This window comes from Drosophila grimshawi, unplaced genomic scaffold (genome assembly GCF_018153295.1).
Source record: "Drosophila grimshawi isolate 15287-2541.00 unplaced genomic scaffold, ASM1815329v1 contig_1367, whole genome shotgun sequence".
Lineage (NCBI taxonomy): Eukaryota > Metazoa > Arthropoda > Insecta > Diptera > Drosophilidae > Drosophila > Drosophila grimshawi.
Genome location: NW_025062889.1, coordinates 12497788 through 12525736, shown reverse-complemented (window position 1 = coordinate 12525736; position 27949 = coordinate 12497788). Strand labels below are relative to the sequence as shown.

The 27949-nt window shown below is 41.7% G+C and overlaps 1 protein-coding gene across 1 annotated transcript; it reads left to right on the top strand.

Moving 5' to 3' along the window:
• The first annotated feature begins 11 nt into the window (after positions 1-11).
• Positions 12-19923, top strand: LOC6559827 (netrin receptor unc-5). Its single transcript, XM_001986573.3, has 10 exons — positions 12-94; positions 8813-9795; positions 10318-10599; positions 10675-10845; positions 12665-12718; positions 14219-14533; positions 16772-16900; positions 16990-17188; positions 17862-17935; positions 17997-19923. Exons 2-10 carry the CDS (start codon positions 9129-9131, stop codon positions 19331-19333), a joined length of 3228 nt encoding a protein of 1075 aa, XP_001986609.1. The 5' UTR covers positions 12-94; positions 8813-9128; the 3' UTR covers positions 19334-19923.
• The last annotated feature ends 8026 nt before the right edge of the window (positions 19924-27949 follow it).

Here is a 27949-nt window from a genome sequence, read left to right as displayed (position 1 = left end):
ACTCATAAGAAGGCGCTGCTCTGTCTTCGCCCAACGCTGTCGCACTGCAGCAGACAACAAATAGCGACAACAACAACAACAATAACAACAACGGGTAAGTAGCTGCCATGCTTAGCTATACAGTAATCCCTCGATAATTAGAGAACTTTGGTATAAATATAAACACATATCTATGAAATAATTAATATATAAATTTAATTTTCGTTATTGTGTTCATAAAACATTGAAAAAATAAATAACAACTTATTAATTTAAGTCTAAAAATGTACTATAAATAAATGTTAAATTATGATTATAACTTGATATTGTGATGGAACTCTTAAAATATCTTTATAAAAATATATTAAGATTGGATCTATTTTGATTAAAAGCCATAATAATTGCTACTAAAAATATTGAAATGTTTTGAAACACAGAAAACGAAAAAATAAGATCTTCATTTGTAGACAACTTCTTTTTTTTGAGGGACCACTGTAATAAGGGACCAAGCCTGTGCTTGGACAGCTTTGCGGCCAAGACAAAAAGGCGAAGTAGGAGTTGGGGTTCCGTTCATACATACAAACGAGCATGTTGACAGCGACCGCTTCCTGCGCCGCTAAGTATGCAATTCTATTTTTAAGCGCTCGCTAAAGTGCAAGCGAAGTAGGTGAAGTGCAGTGCAGACCGGTGCATTGTGGTGTGAGTGGTGGGCAACTGGCAGAAACCACACACACACATATACATATGCGAGTCGGACACACAAAACAGAAAACGTATTCAAGTGTAACTAAAGACGACCAATTCACAAACAAACAAACAAACTGCAGAACGGACGCCAGCGAACCATGAGAACTCTGAGGCAGGGACAGAGGGACAGAGGGAGAGAGAGAGAGAGAACGAAGCGGGGGCAGATAGGGGGAGGGGCGCACGGGTCGCTTAGATCGCCAGCGAGCGACTCGATTTGAGTGACTCGACAGACTGTCGCTCTGTCGCCCCGCTAATGTTTATTATGGAAAGCGTGCCCTTTTGAACGGCGTCGTGTATTTTCATTTTCATTTTCATTTTTATTTATTTTTTGTTTTATTTTTTGTATTATTTTATGATTTCTGTTGCTGCATGTGTATTTGTATATTTTTGTTTTTCTTGTCAGCGCGACACGACTCGACGGCTACAATGTAGTAGGGTAGTGCGGCGGCGGGGTGGGGAAGCCCTCATAATGAGTGCGGCGGCACTTAATGCATTGATAAAAGATGCAACAAAAAACAACTTGGTTTTACTCGATGCTACATGCCACAAACGCTGGCAACGCTCATGCAATTATTGTTATAATTTGGGCATGTAACCGTTATTCAAATTCAAATGCGTATTGCAATTATGCTCGTAACCAACCCCCAAACGCGAGGGCAGCTCGTCAAATAGAGGCATGGGAAAATTGACATTGGTAATGTGTCAGGAAATCTATTAGCTACCTTTATAGATATGCCATAGATCCAAAAGTTCTTTATGAATCACCTTCAACCTGGGGCCAAATAAGGTGGCCATAAAGCTGCGACCATAAAATGAATAAGAACGAGACATCAAAAGTCTGTGGGATACAAATTATTTACCGCTTGACATTTGAATACAAAATATGTGTTTGATTAATGGAGTTTTCGAGTATGCGCAAATAAAGTCTTTAGAAAAATGTTCAAATTGCTTGATGACTGTCTACAAATAAAAATTCGATTTTCTCAAGCGAACATTTTAAATAAAAATTCAGAGAGACATTTTGTCATTCCTCAAACAGAAATAAGAAAATTGCCAATGTTAACATATTTCTAGTAATGCATTTATTTTAAAGCATATAATTTATATGAAGAGATAATAGTTGCTGATTATATAATCCAATAATCGATTAGATTTGAATAAATTGTTCCACTTGAATGTTTATTTTTAAATGCATATACAAAAGATATCTCAAATCAAATCAAGTTTGAAATCCCTCAGCAATTGTTGAACCAATTTTGAGTAATTGCAATTGGGTAATATCCTGGGATATTGAGCTGAAAAGCGGGTACTAATATGGCCGCCCTCGTATGTAACGAGTCGCTAACGAGTGGGTAACAAACAATCGCCAATTGGCATATAATGATGCCCTTTCAAAACTGGCTGGCTGTCCGACTGACTGACTGGCAGACAGCCTGACAGACTGACAGACAGTCAGACAGACAGGCAGTGTGACAAAACCAGCAGCGACATTCAAAATAATTCTCAGGCCTTGACAAATGCAATCGTAATGATTTGAACGCGACTCACACTTTAATATTTGGTATTTGGCTTTTTTAACAATTTACGCGAGCTGTTACCCTTTCCAAGTCACACGGTCACACACTCAAACACACTCGCACAACTCGATACACACACGTAACGCATATGATACTCGAGGAGCAGGCAGCTAGTCATAATTTTAGGGGTTGTATTCCTGTTCAATTTGAGCGACCTACAGTTTACAGCTGTTGTTCAACGGCGCTGTGTTTCTAGCTTGGCAAACAAGGGTTTGGTTTAAGGACAAGCCAGCGTCTATTGGCATGGGAACATTGTCGTCGTCGTCGCCGTGGTAGTCAACTACAGGATAGGGAACGGCAATGGGAGCGAACATGAACCATCGAACATCTTTGACTCCTGCGGTGATTAATTGTCATTCGAGCACAGCCCCAAAAGAACACAAGAACAAGAATGCATGTTACATCCGAAGCCGACGAATTTAAGACACAAACGAAGCCATCTCTCTTTCGGGAGAGCTGCTACCTACAACAAGAGTGCAGGGGCATTTGGGCATTTGGGCATTCGGGTTCATGGGCTACGACTTAACATTGGATTAGATGTCGATCATTGATACGAATAACAGCAGATCGACACAGAGAAATAGATGCGAGACGGTAACTTGCTTTTGTCTCGTTGAAAGCCGAAAGTAGGTAGCTGATAGCCCACAGAATGAATGAAAACGAAAAAACCTACCATAAATTGTTGGCTTCGCTTACGGCTCTGTGTCCGGCTACACAAAATGTATCTGGTATAACAATCATACAAAGGGCATTAGCATGCAACGTTGATAAATTTGTTGAGGTACCTAAGCATTATCTAAAGTTAAGCGTATTAAGGGTAGAAAGTTATCTTTTTGAGTTACACGGTGAAAAAAAAAACCACTTAATGCGGAAATACTATCTCTACGAGTTTAAATACTGAAGATAGAGCAATATAGAATGCCGACAATATACCTCGTTAGAATTCTAATTGAGAACAGAAAAGATCCCAACGTGGTTTCATAAAAATGTATTTCTTCTGAATTCAAGTTTAAATTTGTTTTTGAGTTTATACATTCATCTATTTTTCCCTTTCGTTTTAATTGCATGCTTGAAATTCCTGTTTTAGTAAGTCTAAATCTATTTTCCGGTTATTTTTATTTGGGAAATATTGACCCAATTTTTGTTTGAAATTTATTGCTAAAGTATCGACTCACACTGTTATACTTTAGGTTTTTCTACACTTTTGCACATTGGTAGCAGTCCAGTTGAGATGCTTGTTTCCCTTTCTCTAAATTAGGATCTTGTATTATTGATGTCATGTATAATACTAGTCAATGACCAAAAAGGACTGTTTTACTCAATTTCAATTTGCTGAAAATAACTTTTAACTTAACTCTTTAGACTTAAACATAATATTTTTTGGCTTATGCATCATTATATTTATAATTACTTATTCTTTTTGTAATCTGGATAATATTTCTAACCGTAGTCAATCTGGATCATATTTCCAATAGATTTCTGAATTTTTTCTGCTTACGTCTCAATTAGTTGTAGCGTAGTGTAAAGCTAAAGCCAAAATATGTGGCTTGGCCTTAAGTGAAATCGTCATCAGTTGGTTGCCATCGATTTGTTTGTCGTTGGGCATCATAAATTAGCTGTGGCCCAAGTGTGTGGCAAATAAGTTTCGCTCTCCTCCTCACTCTCCTTCTCCTCCTCCTCCTCCTCCTCCTCGACCAACACTCCAAGCACACCCCAAACCACAACAACTAATGTTAAAATGCCTGCTGGTCAGCATCGGCAGAAGTAGCAGCAACTTTGAGCTAGATTGAAACTTTTCTAATGAGATACAAATGATAAGAGTCGTCAGTTGTGCAGTTGCTGAGTTGCTGAGTTGTTCGGTTGTTGAGTTGCTGTTCAGCTGTTCATTTGTTCGGCTTGCTGAGTTTGTGCCACTTATTTAACTGATGTGGCATAATAAATAATTTGCTTATTGCATGCATATGGCCGGCGGAGACAGCCTTGCCGCCATCTAATCTATTGTGTTTTATCTGCAATAACATGTAACTACATATGTATCTAAATGTGTGTCTCTCAGATACGGGGTCCATAATTCATGGCTGAAACTTTTGTTTCTAATTCAACAACAATTACGCTTAATTAATTTAAAGATGTTTGCTGTTGTTGTCGTCATGTCTAATGCCTCTATCTCTTCACGCAGCGAATGCTCGAGTTTTCGAGTCCTCCACCTCCACGTCCACCTCCGCCTCCCGAGAGCCAACCCCCTCCATCCATGAGTCAAATAAATTTTTGAGCAGTTATGAAGGCGTTGCGACAACTGTTGGGGAGGGTTTTGCCAGCCGAAACGTGCACGTCTCCGCTTATAAATAGATTAATTAAAATCATCTTTAATTGTTTGATTACAAGACCAAAAAAAAAACATGAAGAAGAAGGAAATTAAAAGGCAAGCGCAGAACGAGCTCACAATAGCTCGGCTTTATAATACATAGAGAAGCTCAGCAGTGCACAATATGTGTATGTGTTGTGTTATGGTGTATGGTGTATGGTGTATGTGCTGTATGTGTGTGTGGGCAAAATGCGCAACATGTGAAATCCACATGCGGCAGCGATTGCCACAGTAACCAGCACAGTGATGGAGCAGAAGCAGTAGAAGCAGCACAGTCCCTTGAGTTCTGAAGATTTCATTTGTGCTACAGATGTTCAGAGATTGTACAACATAACTACACATACTTCAATACACACACACACAACACTCACACACATACTCAGACTCACTCACTCACACATACAGAGAGAGCACACAAAAGTCACACGCAATTGAAGCAGCAGCATCTGCCAGATACACTTCAGCTTTCAGCTTTCAGCTACCAGCTAGCTGCTTCCATCTTCAGGCAAGTCGCGCATTTCGAGTGGCATTTGATTTTAGTGTAGTGTGTGCGAGTGTGTGCGAGTGTGTATGAGTGTGCGTGTGTGTATTTCGAGTGCTCCAGAGGCATAAAAATTATTGCTGGCAACGCAAGACTCAACGACTGAGTCAGTCAGTCATCAATTATTTTATAGAATGCTCACTTGTTTTCTGCCTTGTACTACGCGCATTGTCTGCCGCTGCGACCCTCCCTGTGTCGTGGCCCCTTAGTCCCTACCATTCATTATGGATGGGGGAAGTTTGAAAAGTTCTTTTTATTGTGGCACACACACACACACACACACAAACACGCACACACACACGCAGTCAGGAAGGGCTTCGTGGCAGCCGCAATAGTTGTGAAATTAAATTGAATTCGACGCCGATTATCCCACGCAATCTTTCATTCATTGAAGCATGACGGCAGCAAGTGCCGCAGCAAAATGCTTGCAACTTACGACTTGCGACTTACGACTTACTCCTCCGCCAAAAAGTTGGGAAATCATCAAAAGATCAGGCGGAACTGCTGCTGCACAATTCTCTCCCCCTTCCCCCTCGCACTACATACATGTGGCACATTCATATAAGATGATTATATGCACACGCAATCTCTCGTATCTGGCAATAAATCTAAAGCGCCTGTCTGTCAGTCAGCCAGTCAGTCAGCCAGTCAGTCACTTAGTCAATCTGTCTGTCTGGCTGTCTGTCTCTCTGATGGCCCCTCTTTCGCTTGCGTGCCAAAATCAATGCAAAGTTCGCTTATTGCTTTGGTTCTGTTTTCTCTTTTTTCTCCTTTTCTTTTATGTCTTTGCGGTTCCAATAAATAAAATCCATTCGATTATAAAGTGCACACAATGAAATGCCGCTGATAAGCGATGTACACAATCCATTTGGCCTACTTCACTTCATTAAAAATCTATTTAAACAAGTGGAAATGCTGTCGATGCGAGTGATTGATTCTAAAATATCCCGTATTCAGATCCAACGTGCTTCAGCAGAGGCAGAGTTTTAAGCCGTGTGAAATGAACTTGTTGTCAAATATGGAATACATTAATCTGCAGTTGAACTTTAGTATTCGTAGCTAGATGCCAGGCTTGACTGATCCGATAGTTCATTTTTAATGAGAATATTTTGGAATAATTATATATATCTGCTGCTGGCTGTTACATATTTTTTTCCAATTGAATGCCAACCTTCTCAGTCGTTTACAAAAATTACAGGGTATTAAAATGTGCAAACATGCAGCATTCCAGCAGAGTACATCAAATGTCTGGCTGATAAGGCGATGACATTCTCAGTGTGTGAGTGTGTGTGTGTGTGTGTGTGTGTGTGTGTGTGTGTGTGCGTATGTTGGAGCGGTGGAGCTGTGATTCTGAAATTTAACGATTTCATGTGGCACATTTTGATTAATCTTTAGCAGCATGCAGGTTGCCGACAATTTTAATGGCCACTGATGCCAGATAATTATGCTCGTAAATTTACCCGCAAATTTGCTTCAGGAAGTTGCAATAATAACTTTTGCCACATTTGCACAATTCACTTGAGTTTCCATCAATCATTACCGGCAGATAAGTAATAATCTGTAACGCTTGTATGAAGTGCACAGATTTGCTTTTTGTTTACGTATCGATTTCTGTACGGCAAAAATCTAATTTTGTTAAGCAGCCTAGCAAATATCGTATAGTATATGTACATATATCTATGGCGGGGATTTGGCTCTCATCAAACATGAGTCTAGCCAAATCGAAAACAAAACCAACTTCAATTTTCGGCTATAATTGAATGCACACAAACAACAAAAGTGTGTGTCTGTATGAGAGTGCCATAGGGAATACTATTATAATGTGGTCTGCTATATGAGATACACACACACACACACACACACTGAAATACAGAGAAACTGCCGAGAATATTGACAGACACTCAAGTGTCCACAAGCACCCTGTAAATCCAATTGAATTACGCATAAAGGGCGCTTAAACCAAAAGAAATGACGCTCGTGACGATGATGACGAGCCAGAGGAAAATGACGCTAAAAAGGCAGTTGGGAGACGCCTATCAATATGTATTAAATGCATTTAATTTCTTATTACCCGATATTTTATGACTACTGTGCGCTGCGCGTGTCCCACGAATGCCTTTTGGCCTCTAATCATAATCACATTTCACATCAGGCTGCATTTCCGCAACATTTACATATCGACTTTTACTATATGCACAGCGCATCGCTTTGTAGTCATTAAAAAAAAAGAAGAAAATAACGAAAGAAATAAAAAAAGGGGAAATAAAGTCGCTTCGACTATGGAGTGGGTTGAGGTTTAAACTTATGCATGATTAATACATAATTACAAAGGCAAACACATAAACTCCAACAAGCTGGCGTGCCTGATAGGCTTGCAAGACTGCTGTGTTGGGGGACTTTGAGGTATTTTAATGCTATGGCCAACTACTGAACAACTAGTACATAATAACATTTCACAGAAGACAAAAGACAAAAGGCTGCGTTCCCACACAGCACGTCCTGAATGGGTCTTGCTGGCTGCCTTGCGGCCTGCCTATCTATCGGAGCAGTCATTGGGCATGGCTATAAGCATATGTATACATAGCTGTTATTAATATTTCGATTTGGTACCAGCGATTCGTAGAACTTGACACATGACTTGCATAACAAATACGACAATTTTCGTTACTTGCGGACAATTGTCTCCCTCAATGTGTGTGTGTGTGTGTGGTTGTGGTTGTGTGTGTCTGTGTAGAGTGGTGCGTTGACTGTCCATACACCTTGGCTTTAGACATGGGGCATATCGCTTACCATACACTAAAGGCTGATTGATGATGACAAACTTGACTTCATCAATAGGAAATCGATGCAGCAGTTGCAGGATGTACAGGCACTCGTTGAACGCAGGTTTATTGAAGTGTAATATCATAATAAGTAGGCAAGGGGAAGGATGATATTTATTTTTATTATGTAACATGATATTTATATTTATGTTGCTCCACATTACTTAATATTTGAATTTTGAAGCAGTGCTGTTTAAATATTCAAAGTGGTTATACATTCTTTAAAAAAGTACTTATTGTTGCCTGAACTTTGAGGGAAAACCCCAATCTTAATTTTTACCTGTCAATGCGTTAAGCTCAAGTGTTCTTACAGTATTAAATATTATAACTGGAAGGCTAAGGATGTCTGCCGATATAATATAATAGGAAATAAATTCATTCTAAGAGATGTCAATTCATATTACCAATATCATAAATCACAATTTCCGCTTCTACAGTTTCCTGTCTCACTTGTAGGTGATTAGCCAGTCGAATTGACTGTAACAAATTAAACCCTAGGCATAATGATTATTAATGCGCTGCTGTACGTGCTCTTATATATATATATATATATATATGTGTGTGTGTGTGTGCGAGTGTGCATTGCATTGAAGATATGAACACTTAAGTCCATTCATGGACACTTTCAGTGGCTTTGACAAACTGCTGCGGTATTTGATGATTGTCAAGTGGGCAAATTGCATACACTTGTAGTTAGTTGGGCGATCTGACATATGAGTATGGAATGCAAGTGAAGTACGAGCAAAAGCCATTTAAATGTATTTCTTATCTGACTTTCCAGATCGCTGTGGCGACATCAACGTAATCCAACTGCAACTATTGCTAGTAGCATACCACTGCAGCAGCAACAACAACAAAATAGGCAGCAGCAGGTGCACTTGTTGGCGTACAGGAAACGCTGCACGCAGGACAAGACAGCAACAGCAACAGCAACAACACCAAAAACACCAACAAAATTAGTAACAACAACAAGAAGAACAGCGACGTGCATTTCACTGATAAAAACTGACAACGAATTATTAACGACGAGCCAAGACAAGAGCAACGAACGAAGAGCCGGCGAGGAGAGGAGTGGAAGTGGAGAGTGGAGTGGAAGCATGACGTCGTCATTGTGTTTGCTGTTTAATAAAGCCGGAAATGTGATTGTAGTTTTAGTCAGCCTACAGCTAATATGGCTTACATTAGTCGGCTGCCGGGAGCTATCGCTGAGCAGCGATTATGGCAGCATGTCCGCCTCCGTTGAGGATGTGGACATCATCGATACGCCGGTTACCGAGGAAACATCACCGCACAGAATCAACATCGAATCAACGCTCAACAGCAACGAGGATAGCAAAATCTTAGCAGCAGCAGCAGCAGCAGGCGCAACAGTTTCAGTTTTGGGCGGCTCTGCGGCGGGCACCCTGCTGGAGGAGTTCAACGGTGGCAAACTGACGCCAGCAGAGGCCAGCAACACGCTGCCAATATTCCTCAGCGAGCCAGAGAGCGTGTTTGTGGTCAAAAATCGACCGGCGGTGCTCAAGTGTAAGGCGTCGCATGCGCTCCAGCTGCACTTTAAATGCAGTGGCAGTTCCCAGCCGCCGCCGTCGACGCACGACAAGCACGTGGATCCGCACACGGGCGTCCACATGGAGGAGGTGACTGCCACCATACATCGCGATCTTGTCGACGAATACTTTGGCAAGGGTCCATTCAAGTGCGAGTGCCAGGCCTGGTCGTCGCGTGGTGTTGTCAAGAGTCAAGCGGCCACGGTGCATATTGCATGTGAGTATAGCAAAGTAGGGGTACACTTCTTCTACCTCAGTTTGCAACAGCTGCGACATGTGCTAAAACTAACCCCTAACCCCCAACCCCTACCCATAACCCTTCACTGTAAACAATTACTATATAATTTTAACTTTGTTGAAATGTTTGTTGTCAAAATTATATGGTAAATTTAAATATTCATACGTGCTTTACATGCTTGTAAATTAAATTTCGATACCCTTGACTTACATCACTTTTAAGCCATAACATTACAGAATCTATTTATGGTTGGTTACGTACATTATTCGATTTCTTATTTAATCAAATGTCGAGTGTTCAACACACAAAGACCAGATTTCGTTAAAAAATTGAGTAGATTTTTACCTGAACACTTTTTGATTGATTTTCCTTGCGTATCTGTCGAACACAGATTAAAGATTTTCATGATATTTTTATACTTTTTTTAAATGAACTGAAAAAATTGTAATTGCCTTAACTGAAATAACAATTTTTGGTTTCTGTGTACGCTTCCCTCCGTAGATATTCGCAAGTCTTTTGGTCAGTCGCCCACATCGCTGCGCCTCGAGCTGGGCAGCCGTGCGGAACTGCATTGCGAGCCGCCTGGCGGCTTTCCGGAACCGAAGCTCAGCTGGCATAAGAACAATGTGGTCATAAGCGCCGACAGTGAGCCGGCCATCAATGTGGCCGGCAGCAGTCTCACCTTCCGCCAGGTGGCACTGCAACACATGGCCAACTACAGCTGCAGCGCCGAGAATATTGCCGGCAAGCGCGTCTCCGATTCGGCCGTGCTCATTGTCTATGGTCAGTATTTTGCGGTCTGCACACATATGTAATGAATGTATGCGTATTTATCCACTTTCTCTTTCCAACCAACAGTTAATGGGGGCTGGAGCGCCTGGAGCCCATGGCGCGAGTGCAAGTGCAGTGGGAAACCGAGTCAGGGCCGCAAGCGAACGCGCACCTGCACCAATCCAATGCCCTTGAACGGAGGTGGCCAATGTGCGGGCCCCCAGATACAGAAGTCCGCCGACTGTGCCGCATGTCCAGGTATGCAAAGCGTTTCCTCTGGTTACCCACAAATTTGTGGGCGTCATCGTCGGTGTTTTGGGCGTAAACTTTTAGTAAACTTTTAAAGTGTTACCGTAATTGAAGTGCCAACAACAAAATTGTCAATTTAAATGGCATCTGCACAGCCTGTGGCCCCACTGCCACCTGCGTCTCTTTGACTCCCCTTCAGCAATCCACCTCAAATAACGAACGTTCCCTGTTTCGTCGCCAACGACGCACATTTTTCACACCAGGCAACGAGGGAAGGCAGAGCCAGCAAGCAGCAAGCAGCAAGCAGGGAGTTTAACACAAAGCACTGCCACGCAAAAGTTCAAGGGGCGTTCCAAAAAAAGAAACAACAAAAGTTGGAAAAGTGACAAGTCCACAAGATGAGCATTAAATACACTTTCCTTTGCTTAGAAACCAATAAAAAAAAAGATTGATATTTCTTAGCTGAGATTTGGGATGTAGGACATTAAATTCGAGGGATATTCAAATGATGGGCATAGTATTTAGGGGAATACAAGATTTTCTTTGTTAAGTATCTGATATCGATTAACATAAAAGATTAGGCGAGAAACCGGAAAAGGATTGTATTAATTTGAAAATTATTTTTAAAGTTCTTGTAATCGATTTGCTTGAGAAAATGTACGGGAATTTGTAACGAAAGTTGTTGGGTATTTCTTAAGCGAAAGGTCACATCAAGATCAAAGTATAAAAGTTGCATACAAATGATACGTAGCCAGTGCTATAAAATACAAAATAGCATTGTCAAAGCCGATACTCTAGTCGTAATACCCATTCTAGGACTATAGTCCAATAAATTTTTGAGTGAGCGCTGAGTATTTCATTTTAAACACGCATTCGACTGCGGCTGCTGCTGTGGCACGGAGTAGCTGCTGCTGGTGCTGCCTTTTCAAATGACGACAGATATCTCCACATGCACAGATATAAGTATCCGTACATACACCTAAATAGATGGATAGATTGGACGTGGACGTGGACGTACCCGGGGGCGGCTGCTGGCGGCATACCAGTCACAGTCACAGTCACAAGCACTGACTGACTAAATGGTGACAAAGGCATTGACGGGGCGCATGGTAAGGGCACAAGCATTGCCGTTGGGTGGGGCAGTGGTGGGGTGCGTGGTATGTTGCACAACGGGATTCGGTTTGGGTTTTTCGGGATGCAAGAGCAAGCGAGTTGGGGGCGGCGTTCTCTTCTCTTCTCGTATTATTATTATTATTTTTTTTTTTGTGACAGACGCACGGGCGGCATGTGTTTGAGACTCTTCACTTTTATTCATGTAAATTTATTGTATTGCACATTGTATTGTAGTGCTCACACACACACACACACGCACACACGCACAGTCACAGGCAGATATGCTCTGGCAGGCTCGCAGCGGGCACAGCAATGAGCAATTGTTGACAGACAAGCGGGGCAAATGGAGCGCAGTACAATGGAGGTGGCAAGGGGGTTGGGCTGGCTGCTGCTGCTGCTGCTGATGCTGCTGCTGTTGAAGAAGCAATAGCAATACACTTCAAGTGGGTGGTGGTTGGGGGATTGGTGGTCTTTTTCTATGAAAAGTGTGTCATAAAATTAATTTTAAATTTCGCTTCGGTTTCGTTTTTTCTGCTTCTCTTTTTTTTTTGTCGGTTCCATCTTCTTCAACTTCTGACTTTTTCATCCCCATGGAATCGTGTCAACCTTATGGCGCTTCATCTGCTGCTGCTGCTTACCGTTTGGTTGCCACGCCCACGACGCCTGCCAACGCCTGTGATTACGCTGACGCTGACAACGACAACAACAACAACAGAGGACACTCAAATTGTGAGCGCTGATGGATTTGACATTTCGTCGAGTAAGCGCAGTAAGTTGAACACGAAAGCCTGACAATGTGCATCTCATTCAGCAAAAGGGCTGCCCAGTGGGGTATAGTATATAGAGGAGGGGGTGGGTTGGGCCGGCTTCGCACCGTTCAATATGACATTGTCTGCGAGAGCCGTTAAAGTTGAATGCTTAACGGGCCAAGCCAGGCAAAATTGTTAGTTGTGAATTGGGGTACGGAAGTTTGTGGAGGGGGTTGCGCTTTACAATTCAATAAACAATTGTGTTAAACTGAGCCGAAGGCCGTAACAGCTTTAGCATCGGCATCAGCATCAGCATCATCATCCATATCCGTATACAAAACGCCAACGAACCGTGGAGAGAGTCATTCATTCACTCATTCATTCATTTTACAAGCTGCAAAGGCAGTAAAGCTGTATCTGTTGCTGATTTGTTGCTGGGGCTAACTGAGTGACTTACTTTGGTTTTGTACCCCCAAAAATAGTGACGTCATTGTTGACGCTGAACGTTGGACAGCAACTTAAAAATCACTTACCACGATTTACGCTGTCTGATTCATGCAACAGTCTGGCGTCGACCCTTGAAGCAGGCAACAGCAGGAAGCAGCAGGATGCGTTTGCTGGAGTGGGTGTAACACACACACACACACACAATTACACACTCACACACACACACACCCACACACATAACTAAATGCTTGCCTAGGCAAAGTGATGATGGGGACGACAACTTCGCAGTTGTTGTCGTTGTTGTCGTCTTTGACGAGGGTGGTTTTTCGGGCACAGGAAGTGGCGAATGCCGATATATGTATAAATATATATATATATGTATATATAAGTTTGGCATAGGCATACATCTTACTACAACGACGACTACAATACTCACATTTTGCGCTTTTTGTTTAGTTTTCGGACTTTTGCGCTCCCCAACAAACAAAAGCGGGTCTAAGGAAAAAAATTGAAATAAACGGAGCAAATGCGAAAATAGAAAAGCATTAAAATGACAATCACTTTTACTCACACACAAAATGTGAGACACTGCAAATGCCAGGCAGGGGCAGGGAGTGCAAGAGTGGTGTGGAGTAAGGGGATTGGGTGACTTAGTGTATCTGCTATTAAATATGCTGAGAACATTTTTCAACTGCTCCCCTGGGTTGGCGGAGCATTTAAAGTGGAGAACTGGGCGCTGGGCTGGCTCATAAATTCTATCGCTGCATTTAGTTCAAAAGGTGGCATAATTGCGACGCATCTATTAGCCAAGGCATTGCTATAAAATGTAATGGGAGCCCATCAAGAGCCAAATCCCCTATCAGATACATGCACCATCCATCTATGGTTGCTGCGTACTCGCATATCCTCTATGGATCTGTATCTGTATCCGTATCCGTATCCCACGTTCGGCGCCTTTTTTTTTTGATAAATGGCACTTGGGCATGGGGCTGTCGGGAATGTGTGCTAAATCATGTTAATATGACTTTTGATTTCTAAACTGCTTCCCTTTCTTTCACACACTCGTCGCATAGTTGCTCGCTGGTCGGCTTGGAGCGAATGGAGCATCTGTTCCGCGGAATGCATACAAGTGCGTCGCAGAAAATGCCTGACGCACGCCTCTGTTGCCGACGTGGCAGATGAAGCCGGCGAGCTGCTGCCGGGCGGTGTGGGTGGCGCCGCGGCACTCAGCAGCATTGGAGGCAACGATGGCGCCGGCAGCATTACTAGCAGCAACAATAACAACAACGGTGACTCTGACGGCTCAGGATATGGCAAATCATTGTGTGCCGGAAAAGATATACAAACGGCCGAATGCCGTGGAGAGCAATGCCAGATTGGCAAGGATGGTAAGTGTGCTTATGACAAAAACAGGCAGCCAGGCAGTCAGGCAGCCAAGCAAGTGAGCCAGTCAGCCAGTCATTCAGTCGTTCTGACAGTCGGCAACAAAGTAGACAGTTAGACAACAATAACAATCACAGTGGGCACAACAGACACAATCCAGACACAGGCCAGAGTAGAGAACAGGCCACCACACAAAAGCAGAGCACTCAACGCTGATTGTCACAATGGGAAATTAACCAAGTGCATTTTGTTTGTGCATGTCCCAACCCACTGCCCCTCTCCTCCCCCCTCCCCCCACATCCCACTTATAGAATAAAATGGTAAAATAAATCAACCACCCAGCACTAGAAAAGGCCACTCCATTTCATCTGCACTTGTTTGCAATACAAATCCCACAGCGTTAACCATTTGCGAGGAAAAGGGTCGCAAATCAATCGCATCCCAAATGCGTTGGGGTTTTAAGAATGGCGCCCTATGTTTATGTTCTTTGCCAGATAATTAGGCATGCAGGCAAAGACGACGACAGGATAATATCATTCAACAGTAGAGTCCCCTTCCACGAACTCCAATCGAACCCAAGCCAACCACTTTGCAGGTTTTTACGTGGCTTTGTCGTTGATGTTTGGGGTTCGATTGGGAAGCGTGTGCGATTTGCGATTTGAACCCAACTCAAATATAGTTTCGGATTGTTGGTGGAGGGGGGAGAAGTAGCCACTGTGGTCCATTGGGATCAATTATATGACTGTCACAGTGTGTAATTGAAAGGATCAGCAGTGGGCAAGTTCCTCAATCATTCAACACATAATTTTTGTTACATTTTCGGACTTCTTTTTTGCTGCTGTTATTGCTGCTATTGTTGTTGTTGCTGTTGTTACTCAGCTACTGTTATTTGATTGCTGTTGAAAAGTTTTCTGCAATGAATGAAGAGTGACACTTTGTTGGTTTTGACTTGAGCCTTTGGCTTATTTTCCATTTTATTACATTTGCTGTGGCACTGAGCTCCAGCTGCCCCAGGGCTAATATCCCTGGGGGTACTGCAACAGTTGATGTTGAATCCGGAGGCTTTATTATGTGGCCATTGTGGCGACGGGCGGCTGAAAGTACTGAAAATACCCCCATCACCACCCCCCATCTAATCTCTTAGCATGACAAATACGCTTTTGATGTCCCAGGCAGGAGTCTAAAAAATCAGCATGCAAAATGCACATAGCAAAAGTATAAAAAATATGAATAGGAAAAAAATAAAAAGCCGAATGGAAAACGAAAGCGCAAGAAAAAGTCTAAAGTTTGGTTGAGGAACGACGAGGGATGAGGATGAGAAGCAGGAGGCGGAGGAGGGGTAGCCACAGCGAAGGATGCTTCCGATGTTGGAGCAGCGCTGTCGCTGATTTACAGCGAATATAATTGCTCATTTCATACATTGTGCAATGCGTTCGCTGTATGTCTCCCTCTCTCTCTCTCTCGCTCCCTGTATAAGTGTGTGTGTGTGTGTAATAATCATAATATATACATATACACAGAGTAATTCCTTGCGCTGCAGCGATTCCTTTTTTGCCCGGCACAGCGCCAACCAGTCACCGCCAGCGCCACCAACAATGACGACAACAATCACAGCAACGGAAACAAGCAGCGCAACAATGGCGCTGAGCTTCGGATTGAAAGGCGAAGGGTGATGGGGGAGGGGAGCAGTGAATAACCGGGGAGGGGGGATGTGCGGGCACCCGACAGCGCACAATAATGCGAAATAGACGCCGGACTGGGAAACAAACAGGGTATTGGGGACTGGGGTCGGAGCAGTGAGCATACAAACATAAAACATTAAATACAGACATATACTACTGCAGCCGCAGAGAGGCAGCAGGCAGCAGGCAGCAGTAGATACGGATACGCATGGCTGCTTTGGATTGATGGCAACTTTTTGGGAAGCGAGAATGTGAGGAGGATGCGACCGCGTTCGGTTTTGGTTGACTCAACTCTGGCGTATGTGTGTCTCTCTGTGTGTGTGTGTGGGTGGGTGGAGTTTGCGGATTTACGCAGAAACATGTAGGAACTTGCCTTTCATTTTAATACAAAAGACAAAGATTGAGATTGGCAGTCGCCAGCATTCGCTTGAATCGCTTGACGGAGGGGAGTCATCGCACCAAAAGTGTATATTAAAAAGCAAAAAATCAGCAGTTTTACTTATCCTTCTTTTGATCCCCCCCAACCAACCAATAACCGTTTTTTTCTTGCACCATTCACAGACTTCGATTGGACACTGTACTTGGGACTGGCCTTTCTCACAGCCGTTTGCTTTGCCTTCGGCGCTGTTCTCATCTGCTGTGCCCGACGTGGCATACGCGCCAATCCCCACTACAACATGGCCCGTTCAGGTAAGTCGTCCTCGACAACGGCTGCTACTTTTGCTAGTCCGGCTCACGGCAATTGAATCTGTGCTTGCACTTCCTTCCGCCATTTGCAGTTATGGATGCGGATTATATGCCCGGCGTTGTCGACAAGAAGGAGATGCGCATGCACATCGAGGCTGCCAATTTGGGATACGATTATGTCAATCCCGGACATCGTTACATGCCCGGCGACCACATCGTCGGCATCGGCGTCGGCGTCGGCTGTGGCGGCGTTACGGAACATCACTACGATGTGCCCAACCTGGCGGCAAAGTAAGTGGAAAACTCACCAAATCTCGTATTTCGTACATTAATCTCGCAAAGCGGATTATTGCTGCAACTGTTTATTGGTTGGGCTTGTATTGAATTCTGCTTCTTGCAGTTTATATCAAATATATTATTTATTTCATTGAATTTTTCAATATATGCATGGGTGTACTTAATGCCATCCACAAGTATTTCGCCCAATAATATTCATGAGTGGGCATTCTGTGGTCAAAGTAGATTATTATATGTATTTGAATAACAGCACTGATATTAAGATATGCATATTTAAACCAAGGGTTTACTGTGGGAGATGTCCGATCATGGAGCAAATGGTCACTGGCAAGGCATTAAGAATTCTTCAGAAAAGATTATAGAAAAACCGTAGACATTTATTTAATTTTTTTATATTTTATCTGACTTTAGAATAAAATGTATTTTATAAGCAGCTTAGCGAAAGATATCATTTATAATATTTATGAAATGGTTTAATCGATTTTAAAAGAATAAACAAAGATTTTGACTATTGGACAGATAAATGGCAAAGGTTGTAGTAATCAGATCCTTCAACTTACTAATGTTAAAAATATTATAAGCTAAGCTAAGATCGATTATGTATAATTTAAGATAGCTTGAAGAAGAGTTCATTTCTTACTCAACTAACCAGTTCCCTCCTTTGCAGCTACACAAATCCCATAGACGATTTGAGCGCAGATTATCTATCAGAGACTGGCGATTCCTCCACAGCCGATACCTGTAAGTAACTGCTGAAATCAAAAGTATTTAATTCTCAAATTGACCCTTTTTTATGACACAGCAAATTCAACGTTTGATATGAATGCCAAACTCTCTTTGCTGAACGCCTCGAAGAGCACCAGTTATGAGCTGCTGGGCAGCAGTGGCGGCCAGTTGCGTTTGTATAACGGTGAGCTGTTGCTCTTTGTGCCGGAGCTGGCGATTGGGAAGCATCTGAAGAAGCACGTCTCTCTGATGCTGCTGAGCGACGAGTGCAGTCGCATTGCCTGCGCCACGGAGAGCTCCATATTGTGCAGCAGTGTGGTGCATTGTGCACCACGAAACTATGGCTTCGTTAAGCCAGTGATACTGAAGATACCCCATTGCCTGCTGTCGCCGGAGCAGTGGCATGTGCACATCTATCACGCGGACAGCGAGCACGATGAGCTCAATGTGAGCTGGCGCCGTGCCGTCTCCGTGGGCGAGGAGACCATCAATACGCCCATGTTTGTGCAGCTGGAGCCGACGCACGTTTACATCATGACGGAGCAGCTGGGACACTTTGCAGTCGTCGCCGAGCCACGCATTCAGCAGCCCGCGATTAAGATGAAGTTACTGGCATTCAGCCAGCATACGCCGCCGAGCAGCGCCAACTGCAGCCTGCGCATCTATGTGGTCAAAGATTTTCCCAACAGTCGCGATTTGTGTGCCAACGTCGAGTGCAAACTGGGCGGCAGCTATCTCGGCGAGAGTCAGGTCTTCGGCTTTGTGCTCAACAGTCTCAACTTGAACATAAGGGTGCGCAGCTGCACGGATGCCGAGGCGACGCTGTACGAACATGCAATACCCTATCAGCACATACTGGGCAACAATTCCATACTGCACTGTGAGTTCAGTGTGCGGCGGCAGGAGCAGCATGCGCTCTGCGTCGACTTTGGCCAGGACAATGAGCTGGATTGTTATACGTTCAGCTTGCCGGGACAGCAGCAGCAGCAACTGCATCTGGAGGAGGATGAGGAGCTGGTGTCGACCACAAACACAACGATATCGATAGATCGCCAGGGCAACTATGTGAACGAGAGTTGTGTGCTTGACTTTGTGCAGCTGCCACATGCCACAAAGCGTTTAATTTGCGCCGCTCTAGATCCGCCGCGTGCCGACGAACGCGACTGGCGACTGCTGGCGAAGAAACTGAGCACCGATCGGTATATTGCCTACTTTGCCACAAAGCCATCACCCACCGAGCAGATACTCAATCTGTGGGAGTGTCGCGCCAACAGTGGCAGCAGCAGCAGCAGCTCCTCCACTTCCATATCGCATGCGAATAGTATTATGGCACTGCTGCTCACCCTTAAGGAGATGGGGCGCCAGGATGTGCTGGACATCATTGTGGACACGATTGGGCCACTCTGGATTTAGGCGAGGGGAGTTGTTAAAAACAAGAAAACAAAAACAAAACTGTTCATGAGTTGCCTTTTATTTGAAAAATGTATTAAAAGTGCAGAGTGTGGAGCAAGTGCACCCAAGAATTGGAAATTGAAAACAAAATCGAATCGAAATCGAAATCGAAATGAAACGAAATGAAAATATTGAAATCAAAGTCTAGGCTTAAGGCAATAGGCGTAGTCATAGTCTGTACTAGTTATAATATAAGACACTAAGTTAAATTCACCACATAAATGCATTACATATAAATGTGTGTAGTGTGTTGTGTTCAAGCATGCGAAACTTGAACGTCTGCTCAACGAACTCTGTTCCCCATGGGTGCCATGCATTTTTGATACTACCTACTATTTAGGGATAAGTCAGATATTACTGTGTAGCTTATAGTTATTTGTGGCTTAGCAAACTTATAGTTTTAAACATTAGATTTGTAGTATTACAACTATTTATATACACGTACATACAACACAATATCCATGTATTATATGCAGTGATTGCTAGAATTTAGAAACGTTTTCTCAACATTTTTCAATTGTTTACCCAAAATTCAAAATTGAATAGCTCTTAAAGTACAAAAAAACAAAAACTATAGATTTTATTTTCTGAACGTTATACTCTGTTAATCAAATCATTGATTGTTGTATAATTTCCAATTTAATAATTAAGTGATACTTTTGAATATCTGAATAATTTAACTTACTGAAAGTTGCTATTTTCGAGCGAACACTGTATTAGATATGTGCTAAGTACTCAAGTTTCTAGGGAAAGTATGCAAACCGCACCCCGAGTCCCCCCCAGATCGAATTCCTGCATATATAGCGTGTCTATATATGTGCAAAGGTAGTTCGCAACTGTTTTGCCAAATCGTTGAATTTCTCAACCGACTCTAGTTGTAGCTCATAACATATACATACAAACTGAAGCATATATATACCTATATACACACACATACACACATGCACACACTCATCTGAAGGCATATAGAGAAGTACATACTAGTATACATATATACATATATATATACAATTGAATTTAGTTGGTAGAAAGCAAGAGGAAGTGGTTAAGAACAAACAGAAAACGAGTAGCTTGTTAGACATACTCAAGTGATAACCTTTGTATTTGTCTCTAGTTGATAAGTCGAAAACTGTCGTTTATAAATCGTTAATCAAGCAAATAATTCAAACAATAATAACGAATATTTAATGGCCCAATGAATACGCATACAATTTAGTCATATGTATGCAATAAAATAAAAATAAAACAAAAATGTAGTTTGAAGTTTGTAACTAAATCACACAAAACATTTAAAATACAGTTCCCGTTGCTGTTGTGCGATTAACAGTTAAACGATGAGGGTTTTTTTTTCTTTGTTTGATAAAGCTGTAGTTTTATGCATTTATGATTATGATTTGATTTCAATAAATGACAAGCAAACACAAAATGCAATTCAATAAAGACGTTACTTACTGTAAACATTTATATTGCTCTGGAGTTGTTTTCATTTCACAGGGACATCGGGGCTCAAGTCTCAAATATAATTTATCAATTTAAGCTCATATTTACGAGAGTTTAAACAAATTACATATTCAATCTTTGTGATTTCAAAATGCGCTTCTCAAAATTCAAATTGTGTTAGTGTTGGCAAGCGACAATAGTTGAGAAATGCGTCTCAGCTGAATCTGAGCAAAGTTTCGAACCATATCACAGGAACTTAACAGTATAAGATGTATGTCCTGGATATTTATAAATGAAATATAGGGGCGCCACTGTGCTACACATTTATTGGCGTTGCCAGTATGTGCCATACCAAGTGCGAAAGTATCGATAACATTTTGCAAATGCGATATAAACGATATGAGCGGCAAAACTTAAATTTAATTTTAAAAATTATTTAGTGATAAGATTCAAATTATTATCAATTTCGAATTTGTATTTAAATAAAGCATCTATTTATGCATCATTAAAAATATATATAATTCAGTGTCAAAAAAAGCTTTTTATATATAATATTTGTAAGATGAAAATTATAACACTAGAAATTAAATAAAGGAATTAAACACAAACAAATAAATTAAATAAATAATTTCATTTTACCAGTTAATTTAAAAGATCAGCTAATCCACCCACAAAAGTTCTTATTATCGCGAAATACGTAGCAACGCTCCCATATGGCAAAACACTTGCCACATTTTCACTAAAACTACCGCACAGAAATTGCCAATTGCCAATTGGCTGTTGGCTGTTGGCATTAATAAAACAAAATTAAGATACAATTATTAGTTTGGTCAATCAGCAGCAACACCAATAGCAATAGCAGCAGCAATAAAGTCGCATGCACAGTCAAGCATTTTAACAAGCTCGCGCGGCAAACGATCCAACAAATAACAAATCAATAATTTCATGCAACTGCCACAAAATGATTGCTCCTGCTGTTGCTGCTGCTGCTGTTGTTGCTGCTGCCGTTGTTGTTGTTGCTGTTGTTGCTGTTATTGTTGCTGCATTGTCGGCGCCTTTTATATTGCAACAGCATCCGAACGTATAAATAAATTTAAACGATTTTGGTTTTCTTATAAGCTCTGGCAAATAGAAATCTACGAAGGCCACTTACAATACATTCAGCGAGACGTTGCACGCTTTTTGCTCTGTCGAATCGATGGCTGTCCACAAATCGAGTACAAAAACATTGACTCCTTGTTGCCACAGCAACGGCAACTGTAACGTCGACAGCAACGGCAACGGCGACTGCAACTGCGACTGCGACAGCGACAGCGACTGCTGTCATCGTCAATTAGTTTTCTCACCGCAGACATAACAATATATTTTATGTATCGCTCGATTGTTGCTTGTATTTTTGGTGTCCCTTTTCGCATCCTTGACCAACGGCGAAGGTTTTTGCATTTTTCCGCTGAAAGGCCCTTTCAACAGCAACAGCAACAGTAACAGCAACAACCAAAGCAGCAGCAACAGCAGCCGTCGAAAAATTTCCTAATTGGGTCGAAATTCCAATCTAACAACGATTTCAAATCGCTTGACAATTTCTTGGCTGCTGCTGCTGCTGCTGCTGTTTTTGGCCGCGTCTGCTGCCAACTTATTTTGACAGCCATAAAATTGTTGTCCCTGATAAGGTCGCTTCTGCTGCAGGCAGCAGTTGTTGCTGTTATTATTTCAGCTGCAAGGTGCAACATGGCAAATTGCTTGAAGCCTTAAGTTTGTTTGCATTTGTGTTTGTTGCGCGCTTTTCTGCGCACTCATTCAATGTGATTGTTGAATGAGTTGAAGCCAGAGCTCACTCATATTAAACAGTGGAAAGAACAAGCCATAAGAAAAGTAGTAAGAATATGAATGACAATATTTTATACCTACCTTTACTTGCATCAATAATTAGCTGGCCCAACTATTCTACAGTTCCTTTCTTTACAAAGCAATAAATTGGAATAGCTTTTACCAATTCAAATTGTTAAAACAGATCGATATTTAAATCATTTCTTAACCATTTGAATATGCAAAAATCCTTTTTAAAGAGAAACAAATAATAATATTAGTTGTGTAACAAAATAACACACTCAGCAAGTAGAATTTACTTTTTAATCACCTCTCGACATAAAGTGTTCCAGATTACGGCCAAGATCTGTGGCATAAAATAAAAATTACAAAAAGCTCTTTGAATATTTATTGTGATTTTTATACAACAAACTCAAGACTTGAACAAATATGTCAAGAACGGAAATGTCCGCTTACACACAAAACAAACAACCACACACACACACACACACATACATACACACATACACACAGTCGGGCACACACTTGTAGTAATGAGCAAATACAAAAGGCCAAAGCGGAAGTTGACATGCCAACGGGCAGCAATCACAAACACACACACACACTCGCACACACACATACACATGAAAATACACTGTTAAATGTAGACTTATAATCATAGCTCGGTTTCGTGTTCTATCACTTAGCCAACTAGCAATCTGGCCATCCGAAATGCCAATGAACTATCGATGTCAGAGGCGGTATCAAGCAATTTTTTGCATGCCACAAATCGCAAGCTGCACGCTCATGCGGCATGCTGCATGCTGCATGCTGCATGTAATTTTGGTGAAAAACAAATCCGTAATGCGAACCCTTGATTAAAAACTTTACTGCGAACGGCCCCCAATAATTGCGCAGCAGCTGCCATTTTGAATTTGTCTGTTGCATTCAACAGTCGGCAACGGCGTGAAACATGAATTATGCGGCAGCAACTGTGGACACCGGACTGACAGACAGACAGACGGCGAGGAAAAGAGAGAACAAGATATAGCGAAAGAAACTTCGCTGCCACAAAGCGTTGATCGCGAGGCGTTGAAAGCGCTGGATAAGCCCCAAAACACAAAACAATACAAAATGCTCCAAAGCAACAACAAAAACAACAACCGAATAAAAAATCAAATAGGGCCAGTTAACTTCTTAATGCCGATGACTTAATACTCTTGTTGATACACCCAGAAAAATATTGTTCTATGAATATATAAATCGCTACTTAATAATGCTTTTAGAAATGGAAAATTTAGTCTGAGTTAGAAAGTGAAGCTTCCAAAATAAAGTATATTTTTGTATTGTCTTGAAGGGTTAAATTATCCAATAAATTCCAGATTTCGATAGATGGTCAAGCTATTTAAAGCTAATTATAAAGAAGGTCGAAGTCTGAATAAGATTTGTTTAAATAAAGAGTTTATCCGATTTCATCCGATTGTTCCAACAACAGATAAGTATTATTTATTATATAGTATTTTTAAATATTAAAAAATATATAGAGTGATTCGATTAAGGCGATTTTGATTGAATATGCTGAAATATGTTTAAATTTATAAAGATTAAAAACACGTCTTTTCCAAATTTGTGGATCGATATTTCCAAAACCCCAAGCCCGACCTGAAAAAGTGCCCAGCGTTCTATATTTCATGGCACATTTGATGATAAAATTCGGATACTTGCTGCAAGAGTATAGGAAGAAAAACGAAAATGCGCCACTACTGGCTGCAACATGTGCCATGTCCAGACTTCAGTCTGCGGCTCTGGACAATGGACAAGCTTGAAGCTGATGCTGATGCTGCTGTTGCTGTTGCTGCTGCTGCTGTTGGTGCTGATGCTGCAGTTGCCCCAGCATTTCAGACAACCCGCAGTTGTATTACGAATTTATCTACCTGAGCAGCAACCATCGTCAATCGTTGAACGAGGAGATGTTGTTGTTGTTGTTGCTGTTGCAGCTCTTCTTCTTGCTGCTGTTGTTGCTGGTCCCAAAGGAGCAGCTACATAATGGCCACCGCACGTCAACGGCTGCCGTTGCCACTGCACTGCAACGTTGCGACCTCCGCCAACAAACAACAGGCAAACTGGCAAGCTGGCAAGCAGGCAAACAGGCCAACAATGTTTTGCCGTTTTCATTGGAAAAAAAAGGCCTGGCTTGGCCAAGGTTTTCTGCTTATCAATACATTTGATATCTGCGCTGTGGCTTTTGCAGACGTCGTCGTCGGCCGTTCGAGGCATCCAATTGGTACGCTGCACATATTCCAATGCCCCCTTTGCTGTCGCACTCCCCCCACCCCCACCCCCCCACTCCATCAGCCGCTCTCTGTTAAGCCCCTGCCTGGGCTGTCAGGCATTTCTGGCTGCCTTTAAAGATTGGCTGCGTTTGCGTAGGACTCACGTATGTACTTTGATGTGGATTGCTGGCCATTGTGGATGTTGTTGCTGTTGTTGTTCTTGCTGCTGGAGTAGCTGCTGGCAGTTAACATTTCGAATGCCATACAAATCGACTAGCGGACATTGGAAATGGGCAACATACTAAAACACACACACAAACACACACACACACACGCATACATATCAGCAACATTTGCTGCTGTCGCTGTCACTGGCTGTTGTTCTTGCTGATGTTGCTGTTGCTGTTGCTGTTGCTGTTGCTGTGTGTTGCTCAGTGGCATTGTTGTATTGAATTGTAGCTGCTGCTTGTGTTCTGTTCAATGTTTCAATTCAATTCCTGTGAAATTCAACCAAAAAAAAAAAAAGAAAAACAAGAAGCAAACCACAACAACAGCAGTGAATAGCAAAGAACGCCCCAAGTTTGCAGTTACAGTTGCAAAAATGCTCAAATCTTTGCTGGCAACGCTACGTATACGCAATATTGATATTGATATATTTAAGCAGCTTAAGCTAAACAGGCTTTTAGCTTTTCTCACAGTGTATCTTATGCTGAGCTGTATTGTTAGCCAGAACGTATATATATGCTACATATGTATGTAGTCCTACATTGTGTGTGGATTTGGCTCGTCTCCACACATTGCTGTTGTTGTTGTTGTTGTAGTGGCAGTCACGGCGCTGCTGTTGCTGCTATTGTCGGCAAACGTTGCATTAGCATGCAGCTAAGACTAACAGCAACAACACCAACAATAGCTGCATAATCAAATTTTCAATTTCGATTCCTGTTGCCATTTGCATATTTCCAGTAAAACACTAGCTATATTAAGTTAAATGCTCATGAGGAGTTTAACCACTGCAACACAACTCTAATCACTAAGTTGGCACAGCAGCAATATATTTGTATACAAATTCGGCATTAATTAGATCTCAAATTCAATTGAATGCAAGAAAACTTTCATCGCAAAGTCCAAATGACAAATCATGAATGAACCTTTTGATATTATAATAATAATTAATAAATTAATTAATAACAAATTAAGCTAATGTCATTCAATAGTTTGACACAAATTTAATTAATTTAGAACATTTGTATACAAAGATAAAGTTGTATCACAGCTTAAACATTAATCAAACGCATTTGCTTCTGGGGATATGTGCTCAACTGGGGCCTAAATGAGTGCAAAGATTAACCCCCATATTGAATTGCAATATGGTTCGATCTTGAACGATGGATAGTTTCGGGCCAAGTTGAAGTGCCATTTGGCCAGGAGGCTTGGGCATTCACAGTGATATGCATTGGAAGCCAAAACTGGACTTGTGTCTGCCCATTTCAACATTTAGTGCGGATACAACTGAATTGCAGATACAGATACAGCAACAGATACAGCTAGAGATACAGATACAGATACAGATACAGATACAGCTTTAGATACTGACAGAGAATGAGCATAGTTAGCCATAGGCATTGGCCAAGTTGGCGCTGACGTGCTGCGTATTCTATTCATTTATTTATGTATTTATTTCTAGTCGCTGGCAGCCTTTCAGCTTTAAGTCTTTTTTCTTTTCCTCTTTTCGCTGCTGCGTTTGGCAGCTGCGTTTCCCTCGTCTGCCAAATGTCATGAGTTATGTTTGCCGCAATAGTGGAAAAACTTTGCACAGATCCCGATGCCCGATGATGATGATGATGATGATGATGATGATGATGATGATGATAATGATGACGATGATGTCTTTTATTTGCCGTTTGGCGGCCATTTCTTCTGCACTGCGCCTGTGCGCACAAATGTTTTGGTATAGGTATCTGTCACTACATATCTCTATCTCTCTCTCTCTCTCACTCTCTGTGTGTGTGCGTGTGTCTGTGTGGGATGGTGTGTCGCCATGGGAGCACAAGAGTTTGCAATGTATTTCTGTTGTTGTTGTTGTCGTCGTCGTGTTGTTGCTGCTGGCACAACCACTGTCAGCAGCATCAGGCAGCCATTGTTTGCCCCCACCACGCACCCCACAAAATCGGCGTGCAACTCAGCACAATCCGGCAATTTTTTTTGTCAAGGATTAACTCTTGTATGGTTAAGAGAAATTTATATATTTATTTTCACTCTTCGAAATGTATTTCATTTCAATTAAAAAGGAATTTCGTATAAGGACGAATTTCGAATATAAACTGTTTGCATGCTGAAAATCGTATAATATCCCTCTATATCAGCTTCCAATTTCGTTTAGCTAAAACAGAGAAAGGCTACAAAATCTTCTTTTACATATTCGCAGAATTGGTTCAATTGGGATCTTAACCATTTGACTTTTTACGAATTCGCAGCCCATATTCGGTATGCGATTGCGTTGATATACGTAGTTGTTGTTGTTATTGTTGTTGTTGTTGTTTTTTATTTAACTTGTTGTACTTGCTGTGATTTCCATTTCCATTTCCATTTGCAATTCCTTTTGTATTTATTCCTTTTGGGTCTCAGCTCGTTCAGGTCTCGTTTGTTTGTTCGGCTGCTGGAATTTATTTTGCCATTTTGCGCATGTTTTATTCATAACTTGCAATATCTGGCATACAATGAATGCCCCGAGTTAAGTTTATGTAAATTCCCAGTGCACAGCCACTATATATATATATATATATATATGTATACATATATATTTATCATGAACAAAATGCATACACAACTGTTGAAAAAATACTCGTAACAAGAGCAACAATCAGTACGAACAACCAATCAACAACATAAAACAGTCCGAACGCCAACAGTTTCACATTATGTTGTTTCATTGTTAAATTGCATCAATAATGAATAACATTTTCATATATGCCATAAATATTATGGCGGCCATTTTAAAGTACATATTGCAACTTTATTTAGGATCGATGCGAAAAGTTCGTTGAACTGGACGCTGGCT

Excerpts from the sequence above, each read along its gene's own strand:
- LOC6559827 (XM_001986573.3), top strand. The coding sequence starts at position 9,129 with ATGACGTCGTCATTGTGTTTGCTGTTTAATAAAGCCGGAAATGTGATT. Across the intron at positions 10,846-12,664 it reads CGACTGTGCCGCATGTCCAG|AGGACACTCAAATTGTGAGC; the intron begins GTATGCAAAGCG and ends CAACAACAACAG. Across the intron at positions 14,534-16,771 it reads ATGCCAGATTGGCAAGGATG|ACTTCGATTGGACACTGTAC; the intron begins GTAAGTGTGCTT and ends CACCATTCACAG.